At 38.7% G+C, this 24764-nt stretch overlaps 1 protein-coding gene across 2 annotated transcripts in view; it reads right to left on the bottom strand.

Annotated features, from left to right (window-relative positions):
• The window catches only part of LOC136885896 (microtubule-associated protein futsch), a 514102-nt gene that overhangs the window by 48760 nt on the left and 440578 nt on the right, over positions 1-24764 (bottom strand). For both annotated transcript variants that reach the window (XM_067158589.2, XM_068230837.1), the window contains 2 exons: positions 16567-16778; positions 8403-8598 (listed from right to left, as the gene is read on the bottom strand). In XM_067158589.2, coding sequence (XP_067014690.2) covers positions 8403-8598; positions 16567-16778 — 408 coding nt within the window. The remainder of the gene's footprint in view (positions 1-8402; positions 8599-16566; positions 16779-24764) is intronic.

The raw sequence follows: 24764 nt of genomic DNA on the forward strand, positions 1-24764 counted from the left end.
TTAGTGTGGCGATTCATAACTGCTTAGAATTGTTTGTGTTTAATTATGTGTGTGTGCATTTATTAGGCCATCCTGAAATAAATCAGAGTAATTAAACAGATGGAGTTTTATTTGTAACAATATGATAATATGATACCCTTATCCTTTTCCTCTATGGGGTCAAGTATGAAGTAAGACAAATCTTCGTAGCGAGTTTTTACGAGCGCATGCCCTTCCTGACGTCAACCTCATCAAAGGAATAAATGAGATGTAACAAAAAGAAATCAATCACCATCTGGATACAAGAAGTCAAGAAAGACCTGGAAAGGAACAACATATGAGAAGAAGAATTATTGGAAAGAAAGATTTTTACGAAGAAAGTCTTACAAATGGAAGGATTCCAAGGGAGGAAGGAAAAGAAAACAGGCACAAAATGGACTGAAGACTGGAAAAAGAAGCACAGTGAAGAAAAGGGAAGAACAACTAAGGAGGAAGAACTGAAATTGTAACGTGGTCCTTAGAAGGCCGGAGCGCAAGTAGAAGAAGAGATGTAACGAATAACGTGATATAAGTACTGGTAACAAAACAGACTATATTTACTTTATATGTAGGCCTAAAAAAAGTCATGTTCACCATTTGTTGTCTTCTTACACTTAGAAATACTGCCTTCCGACGAAAATAACCAGTATAATTCAAATGCATTCACAAGTTTGTTAAATAATAGTGTAGAATGTTTACATGTACAATTTATAGCTCTTTATAGTCTAGAAGTCATGTGTTCGCTGCACAAAACTTGAGGTTATCGCATACTGGACCCCCCTTTAGTTTTTTTGACTGTAAAAGTGTGGGGGGGGGGGGGGGTGGAAGGGGGTCTAATAAGCGAGTAAATACGGTAATTCCTATAGGAAAACAATGAACACAATAATTAATTAGAGTTGTTTGTTTGTCAGACTTCCCCAAGCACTGAGGCTGCCCTTGATAGAGTATACTAAAATATCAGTACATAAAAGTTTTAAAGTTAAACCTGAACCTTATTACAAAAAAATATAAATATATCAAAATAGTTACATAAGTGAATTATTTATGGAATTTTTGTTCTATTTTTTTTTTTTTTTTGTAGACAAAGAGAAAATTACCTTTTCCCTACCTTGAAAACTGATATTTTAATGAGATGGAATATGACAGTCAACTGCCAAAGGTTGGAACTACAACATGAGGTGGTTATTATAGGTGAGCATGTAATCACACAGTACTACCTTTTTTTTTTTTTTTTTTTTACAAAATATGCAGAATAATGTAGCTATTTTTATTTACAAAACTGCCTCCCTATGAAGGTAGTCCCAAAGGGCTCAGTAATACTCATAAACAGAAATTTCATATAAAAGGCTATGGTAAATCATACTCAAATATTTGGACTGAGATGGTGATTAAAGATTTGGCAGGATTTCTTCACAGCACCATCACAATCTCATCTCTTCTAAAATCTTCAAAAAACCTCATGCTCCCAGTAAAAGACCTTAGACCTCAACTGACTACATCATCATCATCAATGTCCCATTCCAGATAACTCCAAATGACATTTATCTTTGAAGAAACTTACTGTGGGTTCAAGAATGCTCTTCACTGTTTCCTGTTCACTTGCAAACTCAAATCTTATTGTTAGATCCACAATTACACCTCACTTTGTGTTTGGAAATTCTAAGTTCCCATGGAGGGAACTAGATATTTTTCCACCAATAGAGCATATCAAAAATCAGATAAAAAGTTAGATGTAGGGTATTTCCGGCATTTGCTCTATTAACCAGCGTTTCGTCTTAGGTCTGACACTAGACTCGTCAGAGTGGGATGTATCAGACCCTACCCACTGACGCTGGGGTGTATGCAGGTGAACTTATCAGAAGCCTTATCAGAAGTTATCAGACTGTGCCTCTTAAATAGGCTTCTGATAAGTTCACCTGCATACACCCCAGCGTCAGTGGGTAGGGTCCGACACATCCCACTCTGACGAGTCTAGTGTCAGACCTAAGACGAAACGCTGGTTAATAGAGCAAATGCCGGAAAAACCCTACATCTCACTTTGTGTTATCATGCTACGATGTCAATCCTCAGAGTTGATCCATTCATACATACAGGAAACTTCCTCATCTATTGTCCAGCCTTTCTTCCTCAGGATGTCAGCATCTTTGACCTTACAATGTGGTGATGCGAGTTCCAAATGAGCGTTCCATGGTCGCACCGTCCCAAGATGCGCGCCAGGGTTTCAGTCTCCGGGTAGCTATGTCTGCAACGAGTACCATCTATACTCCGTACGGCTCTACTTCTAAATTGACGTTTTAGCAGATTTTGGCTCTGTCTGGTGGTTATGCGCTGAAGCATAGACATCCAACCAATCCCAAGCTGCCATTCATATCGATTTATATCGGCAGAGCACGATCTCGAAACCTAGTTGCCAACTCTAATATTTACATTCGCCACGTGGTTAACCTATCTCGCTCAGCGTGTATGGTATTCGGTACCGTTCGCGATCTTTTGCATTTTCTTTCAGTATTTAGTGTGTTTTCCATATTGTTGGAGGGTTCCAGTGACTCTGAGATCAGTAGTGTGTTCCCCTTGTAGGCCATAACCTCCTTTCTGTGCCAGCCATTAGCCGTTAGTGATGTGTTATTTCCTCATTCTCTTTTATTGTTAATAATATATTCTCTTTTAGTGCCAGATATTGTTAGAAAGTGTAGGTCTTGTGAGTTTGTTTTCAATCCATATTCATTCGTTTTTCTGAGTACTGTATTACAGTTTAAAAGGGCTGTTTACCGCGGTCATATTCCATCAGCTGTTCTCGCAGGCGTAGCGCGCTGGCAACAGAGAGAAGGTGATGCTCATTTGTTTTGCGAAACTTCAATTTAGAAGTAAGGCCGTGCGGAGTATAAGGACTGATCAGGAAAGGTTTGAAGTGCAGCAACATTTGCATTTATATTTAAACACATCACCCACTCCAAATAAAGATAACCCGCTTTTGTTAGATGTCAACTTTTAGCCTCGGGCCCTGCGCTGTACATTGCTACCCTCTTACCACTTCAAAGTTTCAAATTGCAGTTACGCAGTTTTCCTGGAAATTGATCATTGATGACTTTGTCATTTTTTTATGGTGGAGGAAAGTTAATGCTATCATATGAAGTTTTTAACTCATCTTCCATTTACATGTTCATGATCAGCTCTCATTACCACTATACTGACATTCCAGTGCAGGAGGATGGCTTGCCATGCAGCTCAAATTAAATTTAGCCCTCTGACTTTTCTCTTTGAATACAAGATTCTGTTGGGGATGTCAACAGGTAAGAAAAGCATCTCTCTCACAGAACTTCAAATAACGTTGTCCATGTCCTCTAAAGAAGCTGGCGGCACCTGATGCAGTGGTGCCATCTGTAAAGGATATATTAGTTTTGGCCATATATACTATAACTTTTACAATGAAGAAATCAAGAAGATGGCTGATGGTCTAGACTTTTATTGTAACGAAAAGATTTAGATTGTTGCAAAGAACATGAGTAAATTAGTATTTATACTTTCGTCGACATTATTGGACTCAGTTTGGTAAAAACCAGGTTTTAACTGAGAAGCTTCTACATTTTTATTTGTCAACAGGGGAAAAATATTTTATTTCTGAATACTGGAATTTTCATATGGACTTGAAGTAAATCTAAGTCAAAGACATGAATAATGATATGATGAGGAGACATGAGATGTCCGAATAAGATTTTGATTAACTTTGCTCTATTGCTCCATTTATTTATTGCAAATGTGATCCTTCAGGTGGGGAAAACAAAACTAAAATGAGTATGCTAGGGAAAAAGTGTCCCACATCTGTTGGGTTTTCCTCCAATTTCTGTAGCTCAATCTGTACTAAATCTGTTCTTCAGATTTGGAGGTCCCCTTTGTAAGCATTTATTTTGCTGCTTCTGAGTCAGGGATTGTCCTTTTTGTTGACATAAGTAAGAGTTTTACAAAATGCAACTATACTAAGAAAAGTTCAAAATGATGAATTATTTCAACTCTTCCACTGCCCATAATAACCCATACGGCACTAACTTAGGGATTCCCGCGGCCTGTAAGCAGAGGTGGGAAGTCTTAAATTATACTCCCTGTATTAAAATTAAACTTTTATTCTTGGATTTAAGTCATGACTTATTAAAATATCTTAGTTACAGAACAGCTAAAAATGTTGTAATTAATTCATTATATACATTTTCTTTTTAATATCTTCCAAAAAATTCAGGGTCATCATATATGTGAGACTGTCTTACATTTGGGTCAAAACTGCATTGTCTTTGTATAATAGCAAAGAGATTTACTTCTTGACAAAAGAAGTATCAAGCAGAACCTTAATTAGAGGTTTTCTTTCTAATTAGAAAAATTAAAAGCATATTAAAAGACAAGGAAAAGAAAGAGAAACTGTATGTAAACTTAACTACTACATACCATATTTACTCTTATATTAGACCCCTTTTGCTTTTCAAACTACCAGGTGAGTTGGCAGCTATGAGCTTGCATCTGGGAGATAGTGGGTTCGAACCCCACTGTCGACAGCTCTGAAGATGGTTTTCCGTGGTTTCTCATTTTCACACCAGGCAAATGCTGGGGCTGTACCTTAATTAAGGCCATGGCTGCTTCCTTCCAATTCCTAGGCCTTCCCTATCCCATTGTCGCTATAAAACCTATCTGTATTGGTGCGATGTAAAGCAAATACCATTGATTGACCATTTGATTGCTTTTCAATTTTACAGCCACAAAATGTAAGGAGGAGGGTCCAATCTGCGAGAACCTCCCATTATGTAGGCCTATGGTGAACACACAACTTTTAGGTCTATATAACAGCAAATGTTGAACACGATTTTTAGGCCTACACACCGTATTTATTCATGTAACGGCATAATAGGCGGACCCCAGATTTCCCCTTTAAATTTTGGAAAAACCTCCATGCTTAATGGACTCATTTCATTTGCAACAAAAATTGTCTTGGCAGGTAATATTTAAATTTCTTAAAAATTGAATCAACAGCTGCACACTCAGTTGTGCTGAACACACACTATCATACATTTGCCACAAAGCATAGCAATTATTTCCTTAGCATATGTGTAACAGGTATGACAGTGTGCAGTATTTTTAATATCTTCAGTGAGTATTAATTATTGGTGAGAGAAATGAAGGACAGAGAAGTCACATTTAAATTCAAGGTTTTGAACAACAGTTAAGTGAAAAACTAATCACAACTGATTAATTTCAAAAGCACACAGCATAACCCTGTATTGTTAGAGCACTGCAGAAGTCGGTTGTGTTGATAAACTTTCCTTTTTCACTGCAATGGATTGGAATAAGTCCAAATATTCGCCTTAACACAGGGAGTTAGTAATGTTTAGTTTTACTAGTAATTACTGCTGTACTTTATTTTAAATTTTAAGTTAAGGTACACCATATACCGTCTGTGTTTCATTACATATTAGCTACACAGCTGATGCTAGTTGTTGACTCATATGCAGTGAGATTGTGATGAGCAAAACTCTCGTTCGAGATACTCGAGACTGACGTCACCACTCTCGATGCATCTTCGAGGTCTACGTAGGGATGGGCATAACTCTCGTTTGAGATACTCGAGCCTGACGTCATTATCTCGATGCATCTCGAGGCATGCTCCAATTGGACCTCAGCCAGGACGAATGTGGTAGAAACAGAAATGATTAGTAAACAGTGAACTCGAGCTGTTAGCATGGCTCAGTTGGCCAAACAGCATCGTTGGGTATTATTCTCTGCTACTTTTTGTGTTGATTCGAATCTTCTCTTCAAATATTTTTGTTTGTATTTGTTTTGCAATCGGAGTTTCAGCTACCAAACACAGGCTTAGTTGTGCAGAAACAACCAAATCACTAACAGAATTAATTGTAACGTTACTGAATATACAAAATAACCAATTGATAATAAAATCTCTTCCAGATGAACACATGCAATATAAACCAATCATAATGTAAACAAACCTGATTACCTCGTGTCATCTGATCAGTTAGCTTTGTATCTGTATTGCACTGAAAATAGTACCGGTACTCATTATAATGTTAATTGTTTTACGTCCGTCCTAAATGCTAGTTCTTGACAGACGCCGGGGTGTGGGAATTATATCTCGCAGGAGTTCTTTAACGTGTTGGAAGCCAACGACATGGAATTTTTACCTTTAAAACAATAGGTACACTAACAGAACATATTGAACACACTGTGATAAAAAAATACGAGTTTGGACAGAGGGTCATCACATTACGCCTACTCTCTGTTTTGTGTTGTACGTTTTGGTTATTGAATATTGCAGGCTTTTTCTCTGTTGTGAAGATATTTTCACAGAAATAAGGTTGTTTGCGGTAATAAAACCGAATAAATCATAATTTAATTACTGGCTCTACTCTATAACGAGCCACCAGAGACCACGGGTACCTTCTACCAATATACACAGGTTTCCTTGAACAATTTCCGAAAGTTTGTTGATGGAGTTCGGCTTCATCCTGTGTATGTGCCTTCAGGTCTGATAATATTGTAACTGGTCTTGAATGATCCTTTTCATGGAAACCATCCATTTGTTACCATACTTCTAGAAAAGTAACTATAGTCCAGAAGGAGACTTAACCCGAGAACGAGTCCTTTTTCAGATACATACACACATATACCAGGATATTTATGCCATTACCGGTATATTTTCCTTTCTGTTCAAATTATTACACAACTCGATGCGTCGTAAAAGAAATGGATTCAATAAAATTTTTAAAATATTCATTACTATTCATTCATTACTATTTATTTCACATACCCACTCCCTGAACCATAGGAACTAATCAATGAAGGATAAAATACCCCACCTAGCCGAGAATCAAACCCGGAGGCCCTTAGACCAAACGCCAGCACGCTAACCATTTCGCCGCCGAAGCGGATAGTGCATAAGTACAATGCAGAAAGTACAGGTAGGCAAGTTGACTGCGAGTAGATTATAAAGAAATGGGCGTATCGTCATTAGTTGTTATAATGATGTTATTTGCTTTACGTCCCATTAACTACAAATTAAGGTTTTTGGAGACGTCATTAGTCGATCAGCAGGCGAAGTGCAGTCGAGAGGTAAGATACTGCATGCGCATTATGTCCCGATTCAAACTTCGAGATAGGATTACGAGTCATGGAATGCATCAGTTGTTCGAAATGCATCGAGAGCTCTCGATACGTTTCCCAGCACTGCCTCGAGACAAAGAGCTCATGCGCCTGACGTCACTAAACGATATTGAGATAGCATTATGAGGCACGTACTGCATCGCTTGCTCAGAATGCATCAAGAGCTTTGCATCACGCGATCCATCAATGCAGTGAGACCATCAATACATCATTTGAAGTTTCTACTGGCTTGCTATATTGCCATTCCAAGACCAACTCCAACATACAGTATATTTCAGTTTGTCTTCCCTACTCATGTTAAAGATTATTTTACACTCAAAATGGTGCCTGTTTTAGTATGTCTAATTTTTCCAATATAAATTCTTCCTCATGCACTAGATTTTTGTTCACAAAATTGGAAAAGAAAAGGGCGTCTAGTTTTGCCAACTGAGATTCAATATATTATGCCCCTTCCAATGCTCTTTGTTGAATCATATCATGTGTTACAGCAAATCCATAATTTATCAACTTAGTGTTGATCTCAGGATATTTACGTTTCTAGTACCACAAGAAAACCTCACACTTTTATTTGCTGCTTGCAGTTTCCCTTTATGGTTGCACCAATATCTGATCATGTTACATTGAAATTAAATTCTTTGGCTACTGGTTTCACACATTGTATTTCTGATATTTTGTCACAGTTTTTAATTTGAAAGTTGTGATGAAATTACACTTCTTGTTTATCATGTTATTTAATTCCATAATTTTCAACAACAACAACAACAACACAAAAAGGGGGGGGGGGGAAAGAAAACAAAGCATTTTAGCAACAGGCTATTTTGCACAAAAGCTTTTTTGTCCTGAAAAGCTAGGGAGGTCTAATACATGAGTAAATATGGTAATATCTGTAGCATGTGGTCCTGAAAAGTCAGGGAGGTCTAATACATGAGTAAATATGGTAATATCTGTTGTATATGGATGTGACATATCCTTGTCAAAGTCTCTTCTCTTCTCTTTTCTACTCTTATTCTCCATTTCTTCCTATGTTAATAAACCACTTTTCAAATATTCCTTGGTGAGAAAAGCTGTATGCCCTTCTTAAAGCTAAGTGAATTTTTAGTGAATGTTCCACCTTGTAATCAAAGGCACTTAGAGCTCAAGTGTCAGGAATGTTTACTGAACAAATAAACTAATAGGCCTACAATTTAATGTTTCAATTTACAAACACAAACTCATTAAATATTACTAACCTCCATGTAGTTCATGGATTTAGATGTGGTCCCAGTTGCGTCTTGTTGTTGTTGTTGCTGCTGCTGCTGCTGTTGTTGTTGTTGTTGTTGACGTGGGCGGGGGATAGCCTTCACTGGGATGCCACTGGGGCGCCCACTGCGTGTTTGTGGGCCATAAAGTCTGGCCGGGCTGCTGTTTTGTTGGCTCTGTCGTTGCCTGATAAGATAACAACCTCTATTACTGATTGTATTTCTAGTCAAGATAAAATTATCATATAAATATCTGCAAGATAAATATACAATATTTCCTTAATCACAAGTTGAAAACCAAGGTGCCATTTCTCTCTACCTGAATACTACTATTTACTAACTGATCCTGTCTTGTGTTACTTGCTGATTTGGTCAATAAAAGTAACAGTAAATGCGAACGTGGAAGTATAGTCTAGTTAAACACCATTACCCCTCTCATCTATATCCATAGCAATGTAGTGCAATTTTGTTCTTTCTAGATTCACATTTAATAATAATATTTCATGGTTCTTTTTCTGATGAATGGATCTGCATGTGTCAGACTCGTGCTACATTTGACCAAATAAACACTGTACAAATTATACATTCATCCTTTAATTAATTACATTTAAAGTAATTTGCAATAATCAATTTATGAAAATATTTTCTTATTCTCTTGCACAGAATTCTCTGGGCCAAAGCCACATACACTACCTCAATTTCTATTGGTTACAAAATTAAATTCTGAAATTTGTGATTGGCTAAAATTTTAAGCAGGCAGGAAGAGAAAGAAGTGCTAGTAACCTTCGCACACCAAAAACAAAATTTTAACAATTCAGTTTTGAAAACCTTGACACAAAAAAATTCTCTTGAAATTTAACTGTCCATCCTCTCACTAGAGGGAGCACATCAATCGACAGTAGAATCATCTGGAGATAAAGTTCGAAACTTCTTCAGAAACGAGTTTCACTGTTCATATTACAGATGGCCTTCTAAAAGGCACTTAGTTTAATAATAATAATAATAATAATAATAATAATAATAATAATAATAACCATCATTATACCGTGAGGCGACGATGGGACAGGAAAGGGCTAGGAGTGGGAAGGAAGCAGCCATGGCCTTAATTAAGGTACAGCCGCAGCATTTGCCTAGTGTGAAAATAGGAAACCACAGAAAACCATCTTCAGGGCTGCCGATAGTGGGGTTTGTCGAACTTATCTATCTTCTTATCTATACTTTGAATCTGTCAATACGGAAAACGAAATTTATAAATAATAGAACCCACTATTTCCCGGATATAAGCTCACAGCTGCGTGGCCCTAACCGCACGGCCAACTCGCCCAGTAAAAAAAAGAGAAAAGGGTTATCAATGCTACTGTAACTCCACTTTTGTTCAATCAATTAATTATCATCATAATCATAATCATCATCATCATCATCATCATCATCATCATCATCATCATCATCAATCAATACATTCGTTGTGAGACCACACTGAAAACTGATGGTAAAGTAAGTTCTTGGTGAAAAGTAGTTACAACTGGGTTAGACAAGGCTGCAATATCTTACCCTTATTATTCATAGTTTGTAAGGATCATTTACTGAAATACACTGAGTGACCAAAGTCACGGGAAGGGGTGTCCCATTAGAAAATGTGCCATGTATGACCCCTGAGGGGTGCGGCTAGCTGCGGCATAGCTGAGCTGTCTGCCACAGACACCAGTGTAGTGAAGATGGCAACATGCCCCGAGTTAACCAACTTTGAACGTGGGATTATCATCAGCGCACAGAGCATGGGTCATAGCACTGCGGAGCTTACATGCGAATTTGGGTTCCCAATGTCAACAATGTCAAAAGTGAATCTTCAATATCGCAGAGAGAATGTTACCACCCGCGTGAACCGCTGCAAGGGAAGACCACAGGGTTTTGAATGAACCTCTGTAGAACCATAACGTGCGCTTGATGGGTTACTGTGAATCAGATCACCGTCCAGGTGAATGTTGGGAGTCAGGAACCCATTTCTACCAGGACTGTAAGGAGGCAACTGAACTGCACAGGCTTCACCAGCCGACGACCAACTTGTGTCTCTTTGCTTACACCTAGACACAGAGCTCAACGATGTGCATGGGCCCGCGAACATCGGCAACGGACCATGAAACAGTGGCGGTGTGTGGTATGGTCTAATGAATCCCAGTTCCAGTTGTAACGAGCTGATGGGTGTGTGAGAGTGTGGCATATGCCCTATGAAGCTATGGATCGTGCATGTCAACACGGTTGTGTCCAGGAGGGAGGTTGCTCACTTTTGGTCTGGGCAGCTTTCCCATGGGTGCAATTAGGCCCCATTTTCGAGCTGAAGGCAGCGCTGACAGGTGCATGTTATGTGGGCATTGTTTTAGACCATCTGCATCCCTTTCTGGCCCTAGAGTACCCTGATGGAGATGCCATGTTTCAACAGCACAATGCGCCATGTCACCGTTCTGTGGTGGTTGGAGGAACACTCCAATGAAATTACAACCATGAATTGGCCCTCCAGATCCCCTGATTTAATCCAATCGAGCATTTATGGCATGCAGCCACTCAGTATATTTACCATATATTGTAACAGGAATTTAATAATGACTGAGAAGTGATATTATGGATGCAGAAATTTTCATATGGAACTGAAGTGTCTATTGTAAGGAGAGGTTAAGAACAATAGGAGGGGGAGTATTCATACTGGTGAAAGAATGTGTTAGTTACAAAAAAGCTAAGGATGAAGAACAGGAAACTCTATGTATAAGACTTATCTCTAAAGATAATAGGCAACTTGATGTTTTTGGTGGAGGACAGACCTGGCAATGCTGTCGCTGACACTGATGCAGAATTATTTGAGAAGATAATCAACTATGTAGGGAATGATACAGAGAGCATAGCTGCCAACTTTCAGAAATAAAAAATAGGAAGATTTTTAATTCTTGGATTTCATCACATATATTGCACCATGGTCTAAGTGAAAAAAGGACAGGATAAAAAGCATACATATCTACAGTTACAATGTGAATTGACCATTAAATTTAAAATCTTAAACTAAAAAACATTTAAATGGTTACAAGAAAATGTACCTAATCACTCTCATTTATGACACATACATACGAATAATAATACAGTCAAACCTCGACATCTCTAACCTCCATTACTCGAATTTTCAGTATCTCGAACTAACTTAGATTTTCCGGCCGTTTGTCCTACTTTTGACGTGTATTTATTTCTTTATTCTCAAAATTCAGTTATACAAATTTCTCGATTTCTCGAAGCAAACATTTCTTCCCTTGAAGCAAAAAATACTCTAACTCGAAGCAACATTAACTGTGCAATACGGTATTCGCAGTTTGTGAGGAACAGTTAACAAGTACTGTAAAGAAAGGGTTCCAGTGAAGCTGGAAACTAATATGATGGCAACCGTAAATCTCGAACTTCTAGTGATCGGCAAATCGGCAAAGCCTCGCCGTTTCTCAGGTGTCAATTCATTACCAGTCGCATGCGAAAGCCAGCCCAGAAGTCGCGGATGACAAGCTCCATTTACTAAACTCAGCTGCGTGTATTGACAAGAAGTTTCAACGTGAAGGGAGGAAAGGTTAACTGCTACAAACAGAAGAGACTAACGGATTTTTTCCAAATGTGTTAACGGAGCTATGCTTCTTGTTTCACTACTGTATGTACTGTGTCCTGTCTGCTAAAAAGTTACTATAATAGGTTTTATAATTAAAGTGATGCCGTAAAATAGAGTTCTTTGTATATTTTTAAGTACCGTTAAACATAATGCATTCAGTAAAAGCCCGCAGATACATATGATTCAATCATGTGCTATACATGCTCAAAAACGGTATTCTTTATATCTCGAAATTTCAATAACTCTGAATAAAATTTATCTCCCGAGGTATTTCGCATAATAGTTTCCTTTATTAGACTGTAAAATGAATGGAAATTTAATTTTATAGGTATCTCTGAACACTTGGAGATAATGTTTGTTATGTGTTTGGCCATAACATTAAGAGAAAATACCAGAAAATGTCACCGACACAATTCCCTGAAATACATTCAACACATTAAAATTATGAATAAGAATAAATGAAAATGCACTGAAATACATACCACATAGAAAACAGATCGGTATAACTCATACATTATTAACATATGACTTTGGCACGGGGAAAAGCACAGAACCACTAGAAAAAACACGTGGCATACAATTCCAACAAAATTACGCACAGAAACGATGTTAATAGTGCACGAACCACACAATATGTAACTCATTCGTCCCGATTAACTGAGTCGCTAGCCTCTCTTGGTTGTAGGAAACACAATACACGAAGGCGACGGATGATACACTCGCGAAATAAAGCATCAAATAAAAATGCTTGAAAAAGAAGCTGGGTAAATTACACAAGCACATAAGAATTTATCCTTTATCCTAGGGGAAGAGTATTGACTGTACTGGATGTTATATTGGTCAAAAATAGGAAGAATTAAAAATAAATAGGAAATCGGAAGACGAGTTATAAAACGGAAAGTTTTCAGGTAAATCGGAAGGGTTAGCAGGTATGAGAGAGGAACAATGTCTATATTTTTCAGGCTTCCAGGCCGTAGTCTGGGAGCATTTTATGGTCCCAACGTTTCACCGAAGACTTCAAGGGTTCCGAATAGTGATGCAAATTCCAGTGTCTCCGCCGACACTGGTGTGCACAGTGCCAGTGCCAAATGCGTCACCATGCCAACACACCGGTGCCGCGGCACTGTCAGTGCCACAATGACTTGTATAAAAACGTTTATGCTCCATGTATTGACAAACAGTGGAACTATACATAGATATACCATAATTTATATGAATATTTACATGCAAAATACTACAAAATAACTCTCAAATAAGTTTTCCATTTACATTCAAGAACAGTATTTTTTTCATTTTATTAGCTGAAAATTTGACCAGGTTTCGAAAACACAACTTCAGCAGGCACGGATGTTGCTACAACAAACAACAACTGGACAGCTCAATAGTAAATGTTGTAAATGTTGGGATACTGAAGCTTTCTTCCCAACCACCATTTTAACTGATCTGCCTGCCTACCTATTAAGGAGTCTTCCAGGTACGACGAAACATATGGCGTTTTAAATACGTCATTGTCGATACAAGATTTACAAATATCTCACACTGCTATGTACTGGTTTTTATCATCTGGAGTGAAATAGCTCCACACAGGGCTAGATTTTCATCTATCCGCTACTGACACAGAATTCAAGACAATTGATAATATAACGAAAGAGAATAAAGCATAGCATGGCACAGTCCGGCAGCACTTGGTAGGACGGGGTGACCAGTAGGTACTGTAGAAGTGATCTGTCCTGGCGCACTGCCACTGACACCGGCACGGATCTGAGAAGCAGTGGCCTGTATGTGCCGTGCTGTTGGCACGAGGCAGTCACGTCGCCACACACAATATTGCTTCTTTCAGCAACAGTGCCAGCCACCAGTGCCCGCCATACTGTTCGATGTACTCATGGAAAAGCAGACTTGATTGATGTGTGTTCTTATCCTTACTAACGGTATAAATAAGGTCAATATTCATGTCACAAACCTGTTTATTCTTGTAAATATTTCACAGATTTATTTTTATGGCAGTGCCACTGGCACTGGTTTATTTTAAATCGTGTGCCGTGCCTACCCTGCTGTCTCTGGCACCGGTGTCAAAGCACGGTGCCAGTGCCTTCCCTACACCACTAGTTCCGAATGACTTCAATGGCTTCAAAGCTTTCAGTGGAATGGAGTGGTGTTTGAACTTTACCTCAATCTATAATGCATGGTGTGGTCCACGATGTTGGTGGGGGGTGCTGATTGGCTGTTCTTTGGCCAGTGATAGTTCAGGCTATGCTGCGCTGCTCGCCTACTGGTCTGCCATGATGGAGGGGCGGTTGTTGATTGACTGTTCGTTGTCCAATGACTGAAGCAGTGTGGAGCCCAACATTGGTCAATCTGCCTTGACAGAGACAGGCAATTGATCACCAATTGCTTTTTCTGGTCTGCCTCGGCTACGGTGTCCTCCAGGCTTTAAGGTTTTCAGGACTGGAAACCAGACTTTGTTGACCTGTTTAGATTCCTCCTTATGGTTGAAGCTGTCGGTGTGCTTCAGGAATTCAATGGCTTCCCTCTGTAACCTGGCATAAGACAAAGTAGTTGTCAGTACTTCGGTGTTGCTGTACTGTATGTCGTGGCCTGCTAGCAGTGTGTTCAGCAACTGATGACCTTTCTGCTTGTCCCAGCTGGCTGTGCCGGCTGTGCTCCTTCGGTCAGGTAGCAATGCTGCGTTTTGTAGTTCTATGTACACTTGGCCACAGTTGCATGGGATCTTTTACACACATGCTGTGGAGAGAGGATGCCTCTTATCTTTAGCAGAACTATTCCTGAATTTTCTTCCTGGCCTACATATGGTTTTTACTCCATAGAACACCAGTAGCCTCCCTATTCTATCGGCTATCTTCCCAATGTACGGCAGGAAGGCTTTAGCTGCCAGCCACTCCTCTTCTTTCGCCCTGGTTTTTGGATGTCTGGGATGGAGTGATCGCTGTGTACTGTGTCTTTATGGCTGTACCCATTAGCACACAGTGCCACACTGAGGTGGCTGAGATCAAACGAAAGCTCTCCAGTCTGCCAAACACACAGGTTAAATATTACACTATACCATGCCCTTTAAAAAAAAATACATTTTTTAAATATTTATAATTAACCTTTGTCTTCAGAAGACTGGAAAGCTTTTAAGTTACATTTAACTGAGTCGACACTGGAAAGTATGGCTTTGTTCTTGACATATGGCTGAGCTCCTCATTTACGTGCTGTGATCGACAACCTTGAACGGTCAGCTAGCACTTTCATCACGCCATATTTTCGCTGTGGGTGGTGATTGGATGTCTTCTGCAGGTAGCGGTCTGTATGGGTCAACTGTGTGTCCCAAGATTAAATCGGCAGTCTTCATTACCAGAACATTGAGGAAAGAGTGTTTTCCTTTGCTTTCTGTCTCCATAGTGAACTGAATATTGGTGTTAATATTATCCAATGTTTTAGAAACCGTAGTCATTCACTAGTTGAATGTAACAGAGTGGAATAATTAATAATAATAATAATAATAATAATAATAATAATAAAGCACGGTGCCAGTGCCTTCCTTACATTACTAGTTCCGAATGACTTCAATGGCTTCAAAGATCTCAGTGGAATGGAGTGGTGTTTGAGCTCTACCTCAATTTATAATGCATGGTGTAGTCCACCATGTTGGTGGGGGGGGTGCTGATTATTATTATGATTATTATTATTATTATTATTATTATTATTATTATTATTATTACTCTGAGTTTTCTTGCTGTGGCAGGGCCTCCTTTCTAGATAGCTACCACACCTGTCTAGAAATCTGGAAAAGTTTAATATTTGTCACATTATCCCTCAAAAAATCAACCAGCAATTGAAGGATTCAAATTCAAATCTTCCAACATGTTGAGGTATGGTTTCCTGGCAATTTGTAAGTCTTGAAGTATATCCATACAACAAAAATATGCAACAACTCTGATAATAATTATTATTATTACTGTTATCCTGGCCAGGCTGGGGATATTAACTTTCGTAATTCCTATGGCTTGAGGGCAGGGTGCTTGTGCCATCTTCAGCATTAGAATTCATCTCGGGTTATGTAAGAGATCACTATTTTACTCCTTTTGTTACTAATATAGTTTAACCAAGGATCATCATTATAAACTAACAAATACCATCCCACTCACTTTAAATTAACAAGACCAGTGTTTTTCATGCCCAGCATTTGTTAACTACATTAAGAAACAAATTATTCACATTTAGTACATGGGGCCACTACATCCATACAGACACACACTGTATGATGATTCTCCTCTGAATAGAGCAATGAAATCTTGCAGATAAAATGAGACTTTACAGGCACTTCAACTGTTGTTTAATTTATGTATAATTAAAAAACACTCATTCCTGGCGAGATTTGAAACAATAATTCATACTGCTATTCTGAACATACAAAAATAAATCAGAGCAATTCACCCTGTAACCATAATTCCATGTTTCAAAGTTCAATTTCAAAGGCATCGAACTTTAGCAGCTTATTCAGAAATACACTATACTTGCCTGGTGTTCTGCATGCCAATGCTTATACAAGCAGCTAACATATCGTCCTCATTCTCCTCTTCACCCTCGCTGACTGGGGCGAGATCACAACAGTCTGCCAGTTCACGCTTCTCCTTTTCAACATCCTGCTTCTCCATGCCCTCTTCATGTTCACGTTCCGTCCTGCCAGGGACCCGGTGAACAACTGGCCTCACAGGCTTTGGCACAACTTCCTACGCAGCCATCAAAGATTATTAATATATAGGGATGACAAGAGATCTAACAAGAAAGAAAACAGATTCTAAAGGAAGGAATAGATATATAGTATTCAGCCCCATTAAAGATACATTATAAACAGACCTGGCCAGCAGCTGGATACTGCATATGATGATGATGATGATGATGATGATGAAAAATACATTATGGTTTTGATGGTATTGAAAAAGAATATCACCAATAACATGTCATCAAGGTCATGTTTGCTATTCTAGTCATTTTTCTTACAAAATACAGTACCTATGATACATACAAGTATACAATGTGCATCTCGTGCAGGCTTTCTTATTTTCCTCTTGTCGTTGATGGCATCATTCAATTGAATTGCTACTATGATTGGCAGCTCAGAATTTTGACATGATGACAAAGTTCCATCTGCGATAACCAACCGAGATCTATGGCACATATACCTCATTAAGAACCCTGGCCTGCCAAGATGACAACTGCCCAGTCAGATGGCCACAGATACTGAAGAGCCATATGGTCAGTGTGATGACATCCTCAGCCATTTTGCTCAACTTTCTCTAATTTCGAACACCTCCTAAGCTGATATCACAAGGCTGAATGAATCATGTTCCAGCCCTCAGTCTACAATTAAAATCTTTGGCTGATCTAGGAATCAAAGTGGGGACCGCTGGCTATGAGGAGAACAGGTTACCCCTATCCTACTGGGCTGGCAATGTGATTGTAACTGTCCAGTATGAGACTAAATACTTGTTTTATAAGGACAAGGGTATTACCAAATAAAACAATATCTTTAAATTTTGTGTAAATCACATTTGAACAACAGTAGAACACATTACCATAAGCAGGATTCTGAAATTATTGTATTTCCCATAATGACGAGAAATGTGAAAATCCACAAACGGTTTATGAAGTTATTAGAGCCAATATGAGCAAAACAATTAACTTTTTCTTTTTTGTTATCGTCTCAATTTTATTTTATGCATCTCATCGAAATTCTCTGAATACGCTGAATGCCAAAACAACAGGGAAGTGTTACAGAATGGATGTTTATATTAATTTGTATTTTGTAAATGTAAAATTCTTTAAATGCTACGCTGCACACCTATTAAAATGTTTCTGGCTTTCAGAAAGGCATTTGAAAAAAAAAAAAAATCACTGTCTCAGAATTGGGTCAGTATGTACGACATTTGATGATGATGATGATGCTTGTGTAACATCCCTTCAGTTAATATACACTTCAGAACCCCCTCCCCCCACGGTGCAACAAATCCAAAGAGCATGACCTACCAAGCAACCGCTGCTCACCATGAAGGCCTGCAGATCATGAGGTGTTGTGTGGTCAGCATGACAAATCCTCTCAGCTGTTATTCCTGGCTTTCTAAACCGGGGTCACTATCTCAACATCAGATAGCTCCTGAATAGGCTGAGTAGACCTCGAACCAGCCCTCAGATCCAGGTAAAAATCCCTGAACTGACCAGGAATCAAACCCAGGGCCTTCAAGTAAGAGGCATGCACGCTATTCATATACCACAAAGCTGGCATAGATTTCAGAAGGTTAAGAACTTTTGTCCCTTAGAAGTTCTCTCACATGTCAGAAGTTAATGATACAGAACTGTCACATTTACACATGCTCAAAAGCCATTGACCAATCCTGGAATCAGGCCAGCTAAAGGGAGAACAGAAGGACAATGACAAATCTTTCTGATGTTGGATATCTGAATATTAGCATCTTAAATTGAAATAGAAAGAGTGACAAAAAAGACATGCATGAATCGCAACACTAGATGAGGGAGTCAGAAAATATAAAAATTATAGAATTTAGTCTCAAATTCAAAACACATGGTGGTATCAGACATAAATGGAAATTTTACAAAGGACTGAGATGAGTCTGATGGACCACTACAACTTCTATTTATTAAAATAATATTCATTTTTGCTAGCAGACTTGTTAAATGAAACAGAAATAATATCACCATTTAAAACATTATGATATACCCCTTGCCTTTTTGAGACGAAGAAAATGAAAAAAATAAATCTTGCATACAAGACCCCCCAACGTAATTCGTCAGAGAAGAACAACGATTCCACTTCAAAGCTGCTACAAGCCTTATGCAGCTCCGATGACATCACACAAATTTGTAAACAGTTTCGTCCATACGACCCCACGCAATGAAAACACACGTCGAAGTCATGTGGTACATCTGGGTTTCATAGTTAAGAAATGTCCGTCTTCGTAGCGTAGGCCTACTGCAGCACTGATGCTGTCGCACAAATAGGTGAATAGTTTCATGTCCGACCTGCGATTGCAAGCACACATCAGTCATGTATATACGGTATGTCTATGTTTTGTAATTAAGAATGTCCGCCAGCGTAATGGTTAGCACAATTATCTGCCATTCTCGGGAGCCTGAGTTCGATTCCGGGTACCATACTGCCAGAGATATACGAATCGCAGGAAGGTTGATTTGTGGTAAAAATGGTACATGCAACTCCCTTCATCTGGGAACCTGTCTAAAAAAGAGTTGCACCACCTCGGGATGAGGAAACGAGTTTATTTTAGTTAAATAAACACGGTTGTTGCTAGGCCTATTAATATAGGCAGGTGAGATCATTAACAAAGTGTTCATTTACTATCTCTTAACTCTGACCAATATAGGGTTTTTCTGGGAGAGAAGTGGGTTTAAAACATGATAAAAACAATCCAATAACAACGTTTTTACTCACCAACATACCTAACAAATAATAATAATATTGATTTTTCTATGCCCCCACTTACTTTTAATGATTTTCGGAGACTGCAAACAAAACATACTAGGATATGCGTTAATAAAAAACGGGAGACAACAAACATACGAAATTAAACATTATGATAATAAAACACATTACTGCCACACCTGTAGATATCCATAAATGCAACAAATTTTCCTGTTATTTATTTTTATTCTTTCCATCGTGGAACTTTTGGCGCTATCCGGGTGATACCATACCTAACCTAAACAATGCGGTCCCTCTTATCTTATTTACAGCTGTTTAGATAAATCCTGATGTGATAAATGTAAAGAACAAGAATGAAATAAACTTAAAAATAGGGGTTTGGCTTTCAATAGCCAAAGTTATCAAAAGTATGCTTCCAGTCACTATGTATTACATTTGGAAATACAACTCTTAACATACGCTAGTTATCAGCTGGTGGTTTGGCACGCTTTCAACAAGAAGAAAGAGTGGCTTCTGTTTCACATACACCAGCTGGGAATACCAGAGACCATCTCTAGAAACCATTTGGGAATAGTTTCACACAGTTTGGACTCTATAGTCGGGAACAAAACTATTTTTAAAAGGTTCATAAAGACGGGACCTTGAATGCTCTCAGTCTCGATTGCAGTGCATGGCTGACGAGATGGCAGTGAAGATGACATCACTTGGAATGACGACACACTGGTAGCAGGGAAGTTAGCGGCGCAAGACAATTAAAATGAAAGCAGTGATGTTTTGACCCAGAGATGCCTAGATATGAATGTAGATGTGCACGCTTGTTCCAACGACTACCGAAAAGCATTTGATTGCGTATCTCATGCACAACTTGTTGAGATTTTAAAATCTACTGGTGTAGATGTTTGTGATCTTCGTATCATTTCCCATCTGTACTGGAATCAAACGGCAGAGGTCAAAATAGAAGGAACTACTATTGAGGACATAGCTATACGAAGAGGTGTCCGCCAGGGATGCGTCCTGTCCCCACTCCTTTTCAACATCTACTCTGAAGCTGTGTTCAGAGAGGCTATGGAAGATGTTAATCTAGGTATCAAGATCAATGGCTTTGTCATTAATAACATCTGATTTGCTGATGACACAACTGTGTTAGCCAGCAACCCTAGTGATCTTCAAATCATTATAAACAACACTGTAACCGTCCCGGCTTCTCCAGCCCTACTAATTTAATATAATATCAGTTTACGCGATATCATTTGATATTAAGTTTATCCGCCATCGGCAATTATTCATAATAACATATTTATTCTAGTCAAGCATTTGTAAATAAGGTTTTTGCAATCATATTATATATATTATAACATCATTTATTATTATATTATAAAAGATAGGAATTTATTATGTATTGGAGTTGGTTAATATGTTGAAATATAGTTGTTGTCATTTCATCTCATATTTGTGTATACGGAAAAGGTTATTTTTGAGCGTGGAAAATTACATGACTCACTGGGTTTAACTCATGAGCCAAGGCTAGTAAACAGCGACCCGCGCGCGAGGCTTGCAAGCTGGTCAGCTACATCATCGCCACGCCTACTGGACTTGTCAAGAAAGAAGGGGAGTTGATAATTCGATCTATGAATCAGATAGTTCGTTGTATATGAGTTTTTGAGATTGAACTGTTACCAAGAGTGGGGGTGAGCCCAGATATATAGAGATTCTCACCACGAGAACGGGATCCTAACTACCACTTCTGCTGTGATCCTAACTACTATTAGAACTTCTACTGTGAACATCTACTGTGAACGATGTTATTGATTTTGAGACGGTATGTGCTCGCTTCGATACAGTACTTAGCTGCGGTTATATTATCCGATCTACGTGAGACGAAACAAGCTTACGGCTTGTGTTATATTCAGTAAATTTTCTGGACGAAGAACTATGTTTAGTTCAAGTCTACGGAATTTGGTATAAGTCTGTACCATATAAATAGTATAGCTCAGTTGGACTGAGATTTCTATTAATATGGAAAAATTCATATCTCTGAAATTTCTCCTCTTACGATCAACGCTGATCAGTTTTTACAAGTATAGGGCCAATGTCTAATTTAAAGACTAGGCAATTAGGGAGTGCTAGTCCAGATAGCCCGTACCAGATCAGAGAAGGAAGGAAGGATGCCCATGGAGCAAATTCTACATCGAGAAGAAGAGAACGAGTAACCACGGAAACCCGATGATTTCAACGAAAGTTGCAATTGGTGAGCTTCAATTAGATAAAGCAAGCAATTAGTAAATTCAGTAAAATAAATTCTAAATCCCTCCACGCTTTAAGGAACTTTTCCGATTCATCTCATTTTTTTTGTATAATAAATTCATTTGTAGTTTATATTGCGTTAATTTTCTTTCTTAAGCGATACTTAATGGTTAATTATTTAAAATCCTACCCCTGTGATTTAAGTATAAGTCTCTATGCTAGTAAATATAAATTTTGGTTTACAGTTTTGTTTAAAACTGTAACCCTGGCGCCCAAACATCACATAGAGAAATGGGAATCCATGGAATGTTAATTGTTTCTATTTGCGTGGCAATTTACGGGCAAGCCACAAATAGTTTATTTGATATTCATGTGTCCCAAGGTATTAACTTTCATCTCCCCAAGTGTCTTGATGAGGAAAGCGAACAGTTGCAACATCGTGAGGATCAGTGAAACCTATGGTTTATCCTTGAATATTAACAAGACCAAGCTGATTGTATTCTCAAAAACACCAAAACAGGCCTCCCTTTACATCAACAACAACATCGTCCAACAAGTATCTTCTATCAAATATCTTGGAACTCTAGTTAACCAGCATTGTGACTCAAAATGCGAAATCTTATCCGGGATTGGACAAGCAAAAAATATGTTCAATACCATGAGGACCTTATTCACCAGCCGAGAACTCAACCTCCAGCTCAGAGTTCGAATGCTACGGTGTTATGTCTTTCCTGTCCTTCTGTATGGTTTCGAAGGGTGGACGCTTAGCCCTTTATTGGAGAAGCGTATTGAATCTTTTGAAATGTACTTACAGAAGAATACTCCGAATATCTTGGGTAGAAAAGGAGACAAATGAGAAGTCCTCAACATCTTGAACAAGAAGAAAGAGCCTCTCATAACCATCAAGGAGCGTAAGCTCAGCTACCTCGGGCACATCATGAGAGGTGAACGATACGAACTTCTCCGACTGATCATTCAAGGGAAGATTGATGGGAAAAGATCTGTGGGAAGACGGAGAAATTCCTGGCTGAAAGACTTGCGGCGGTGGTATGGACATAGGTCGATAGAAATCTTCCGTGCTGCTGTTTCGCGTGTAATCATAATCAATTGGATCGCCAACCTTCGAAGGGAGACGGCATCATAAGAAGGAGAAGTGATCAGGTTTACTGTGTGGTAGGACTACTGTTCAACTGAGAGACAAATGACTGGCCATTCAGTTATTTTGTAGCAATAATGCATAATATGATAATACAATACCCTTATTCCTTTTCTCTACGGGGTCGAGTATGAAGTGAGATGAATCTTCGTAGCGAGTTTTTATGATCATATGCCCTTCCTGACGTCAACCCTCACCAGAGGAATTAATGAGATGAAACGAATGACGTGATATGAGTAACTAAAATGGATTATATTTACTTTATATGTAGGCCTGAAAGTCATGTTCACCATTTATTGACTTTTTACATTTATAAATACTGCCTTCCAACAAAAATAGCCAATATAACTCAAATATATTCACAGGTTTGTTAAAGAACAGTGTAGAATGTTTACATGTACAATTCATAGCATTTTATAACCTAGAAGTCATGTGTTCACTGCACAAAATGTTAGGTTATCACATATTTGACTCCCTTTTACATTTTTTGGATGTAAATCTGGGGAAAAAGGGGTCTAATACACGAGTAAATACGGTAATAGCTACAAGCCTCCATTCAGAATGGTATACCGCCACTCTCTCACTCTGCGGTCTCTCTCATCCTGCATGCCTCCCTAGCACTGTAAAAGCTGAAGAAATATTGATACACATTGACAGAGAGTGTAACAACCTGTTGGTTTGTTACCAGAATGACCTCCTACTCCACGGCATTGTGATGTGTGAGGAAAAGTGGATCCCACACAATAACCCCAAGAGAAATGGGAAAAGGTTAGGTGCTGGAGAAATTCCCATTTACAAAGATTTTTTGTTAGTGTAGTAGACAGCAAAAGGTTTTATTATGTTATTTCTTCCAAGTTAATTCACTATCACTGTCATTTACTATGCAGACAATGATGAAATGCATAAGCATGTTTGTAAAAATCAGCCATCTTTGACCAATAGGAACCCCTGTGGGTGGGCGTAGTAGAATAACACTCACGGTATCCCCTTCCTGTCGATTAAAATGGGCCCCAGGGGCTCTTAACTTGGGAGCATGGGTTGGCGACTATGGAGCCCATAGCTGAGTCCTGGGATTTCTTCCACTTACTCGTGCCAGATTCCTCACATTCATCTATCCTATCCGGCCTTCCTTGGTCAACTCTTGTTTTTCTTCCAACCCTGATAGTATTAGAGCACTCAAAGCCTAGGGAGTCTTTAATTTTCACGCCTTTCATGGCCCTTGCATATCTTTGGCCGTTACCTTCATTTTTTGAAGTGTCAGGATCCCTTCCATCTTTTCTGGCTGATTAGTGTTATATAGAGGATGGTTGCCTAGTTGTAGTTCTTCTTAAAACAATAACCACCACTTGATCAATAAGAGGTGTCCCTTCATGGAGGTGTCCCTTGATCTTACCAGACAATGCTAAGCCCTATATGGCAAAAATGATGAAGCAGAAGCTAAATGACGAAGTATGAAGTATTCAATACCCTCCATATTACACCAACTTAGCAACAACAGATGCTTATGAATCCAAGTCACTTTCTGAAAGATAATAATGGTATTGGGGTTACGTCCCACTAGCTACTTTTTTGTTTTCTTAGACACCGAGATGCTGAATTTTTGCCCCACAAGGGTTCTGTTACATGCTGGCAAATTTACTGACAAGAATGGCATATCTGAGCACCTTCAAATACCTTCAGGCAAGCCAGGATCAAACCCACGAATTTTCTAAAAGACTAAGTGCTCTAAAGCAAGGATGATGCAGAGAGTTCTTTCTAGGATTTTGCTGCATCAAGGGAGTCATGTTCTTTCAGGGGCATGAGTGAGAGCTTGTGAATCATTGGCAGAGACTATTTTAAATATTAAATATTGTAAATATA

Source organism: Anabrus simplex, chromosome 1 (assembly GCF_040414725.1).
Source record: "Anabrus simplex isolate iqAnaSimp1 chromosome 1, ASM4041472v1, whole genome shotgun sequence".
Taxonomy (NCBI): Eukaryota; Metazoa; Arthropoda; class Insecta; order Orthoptera; family Tettigoniidae; genus Anabrus; species Anabrus simplex.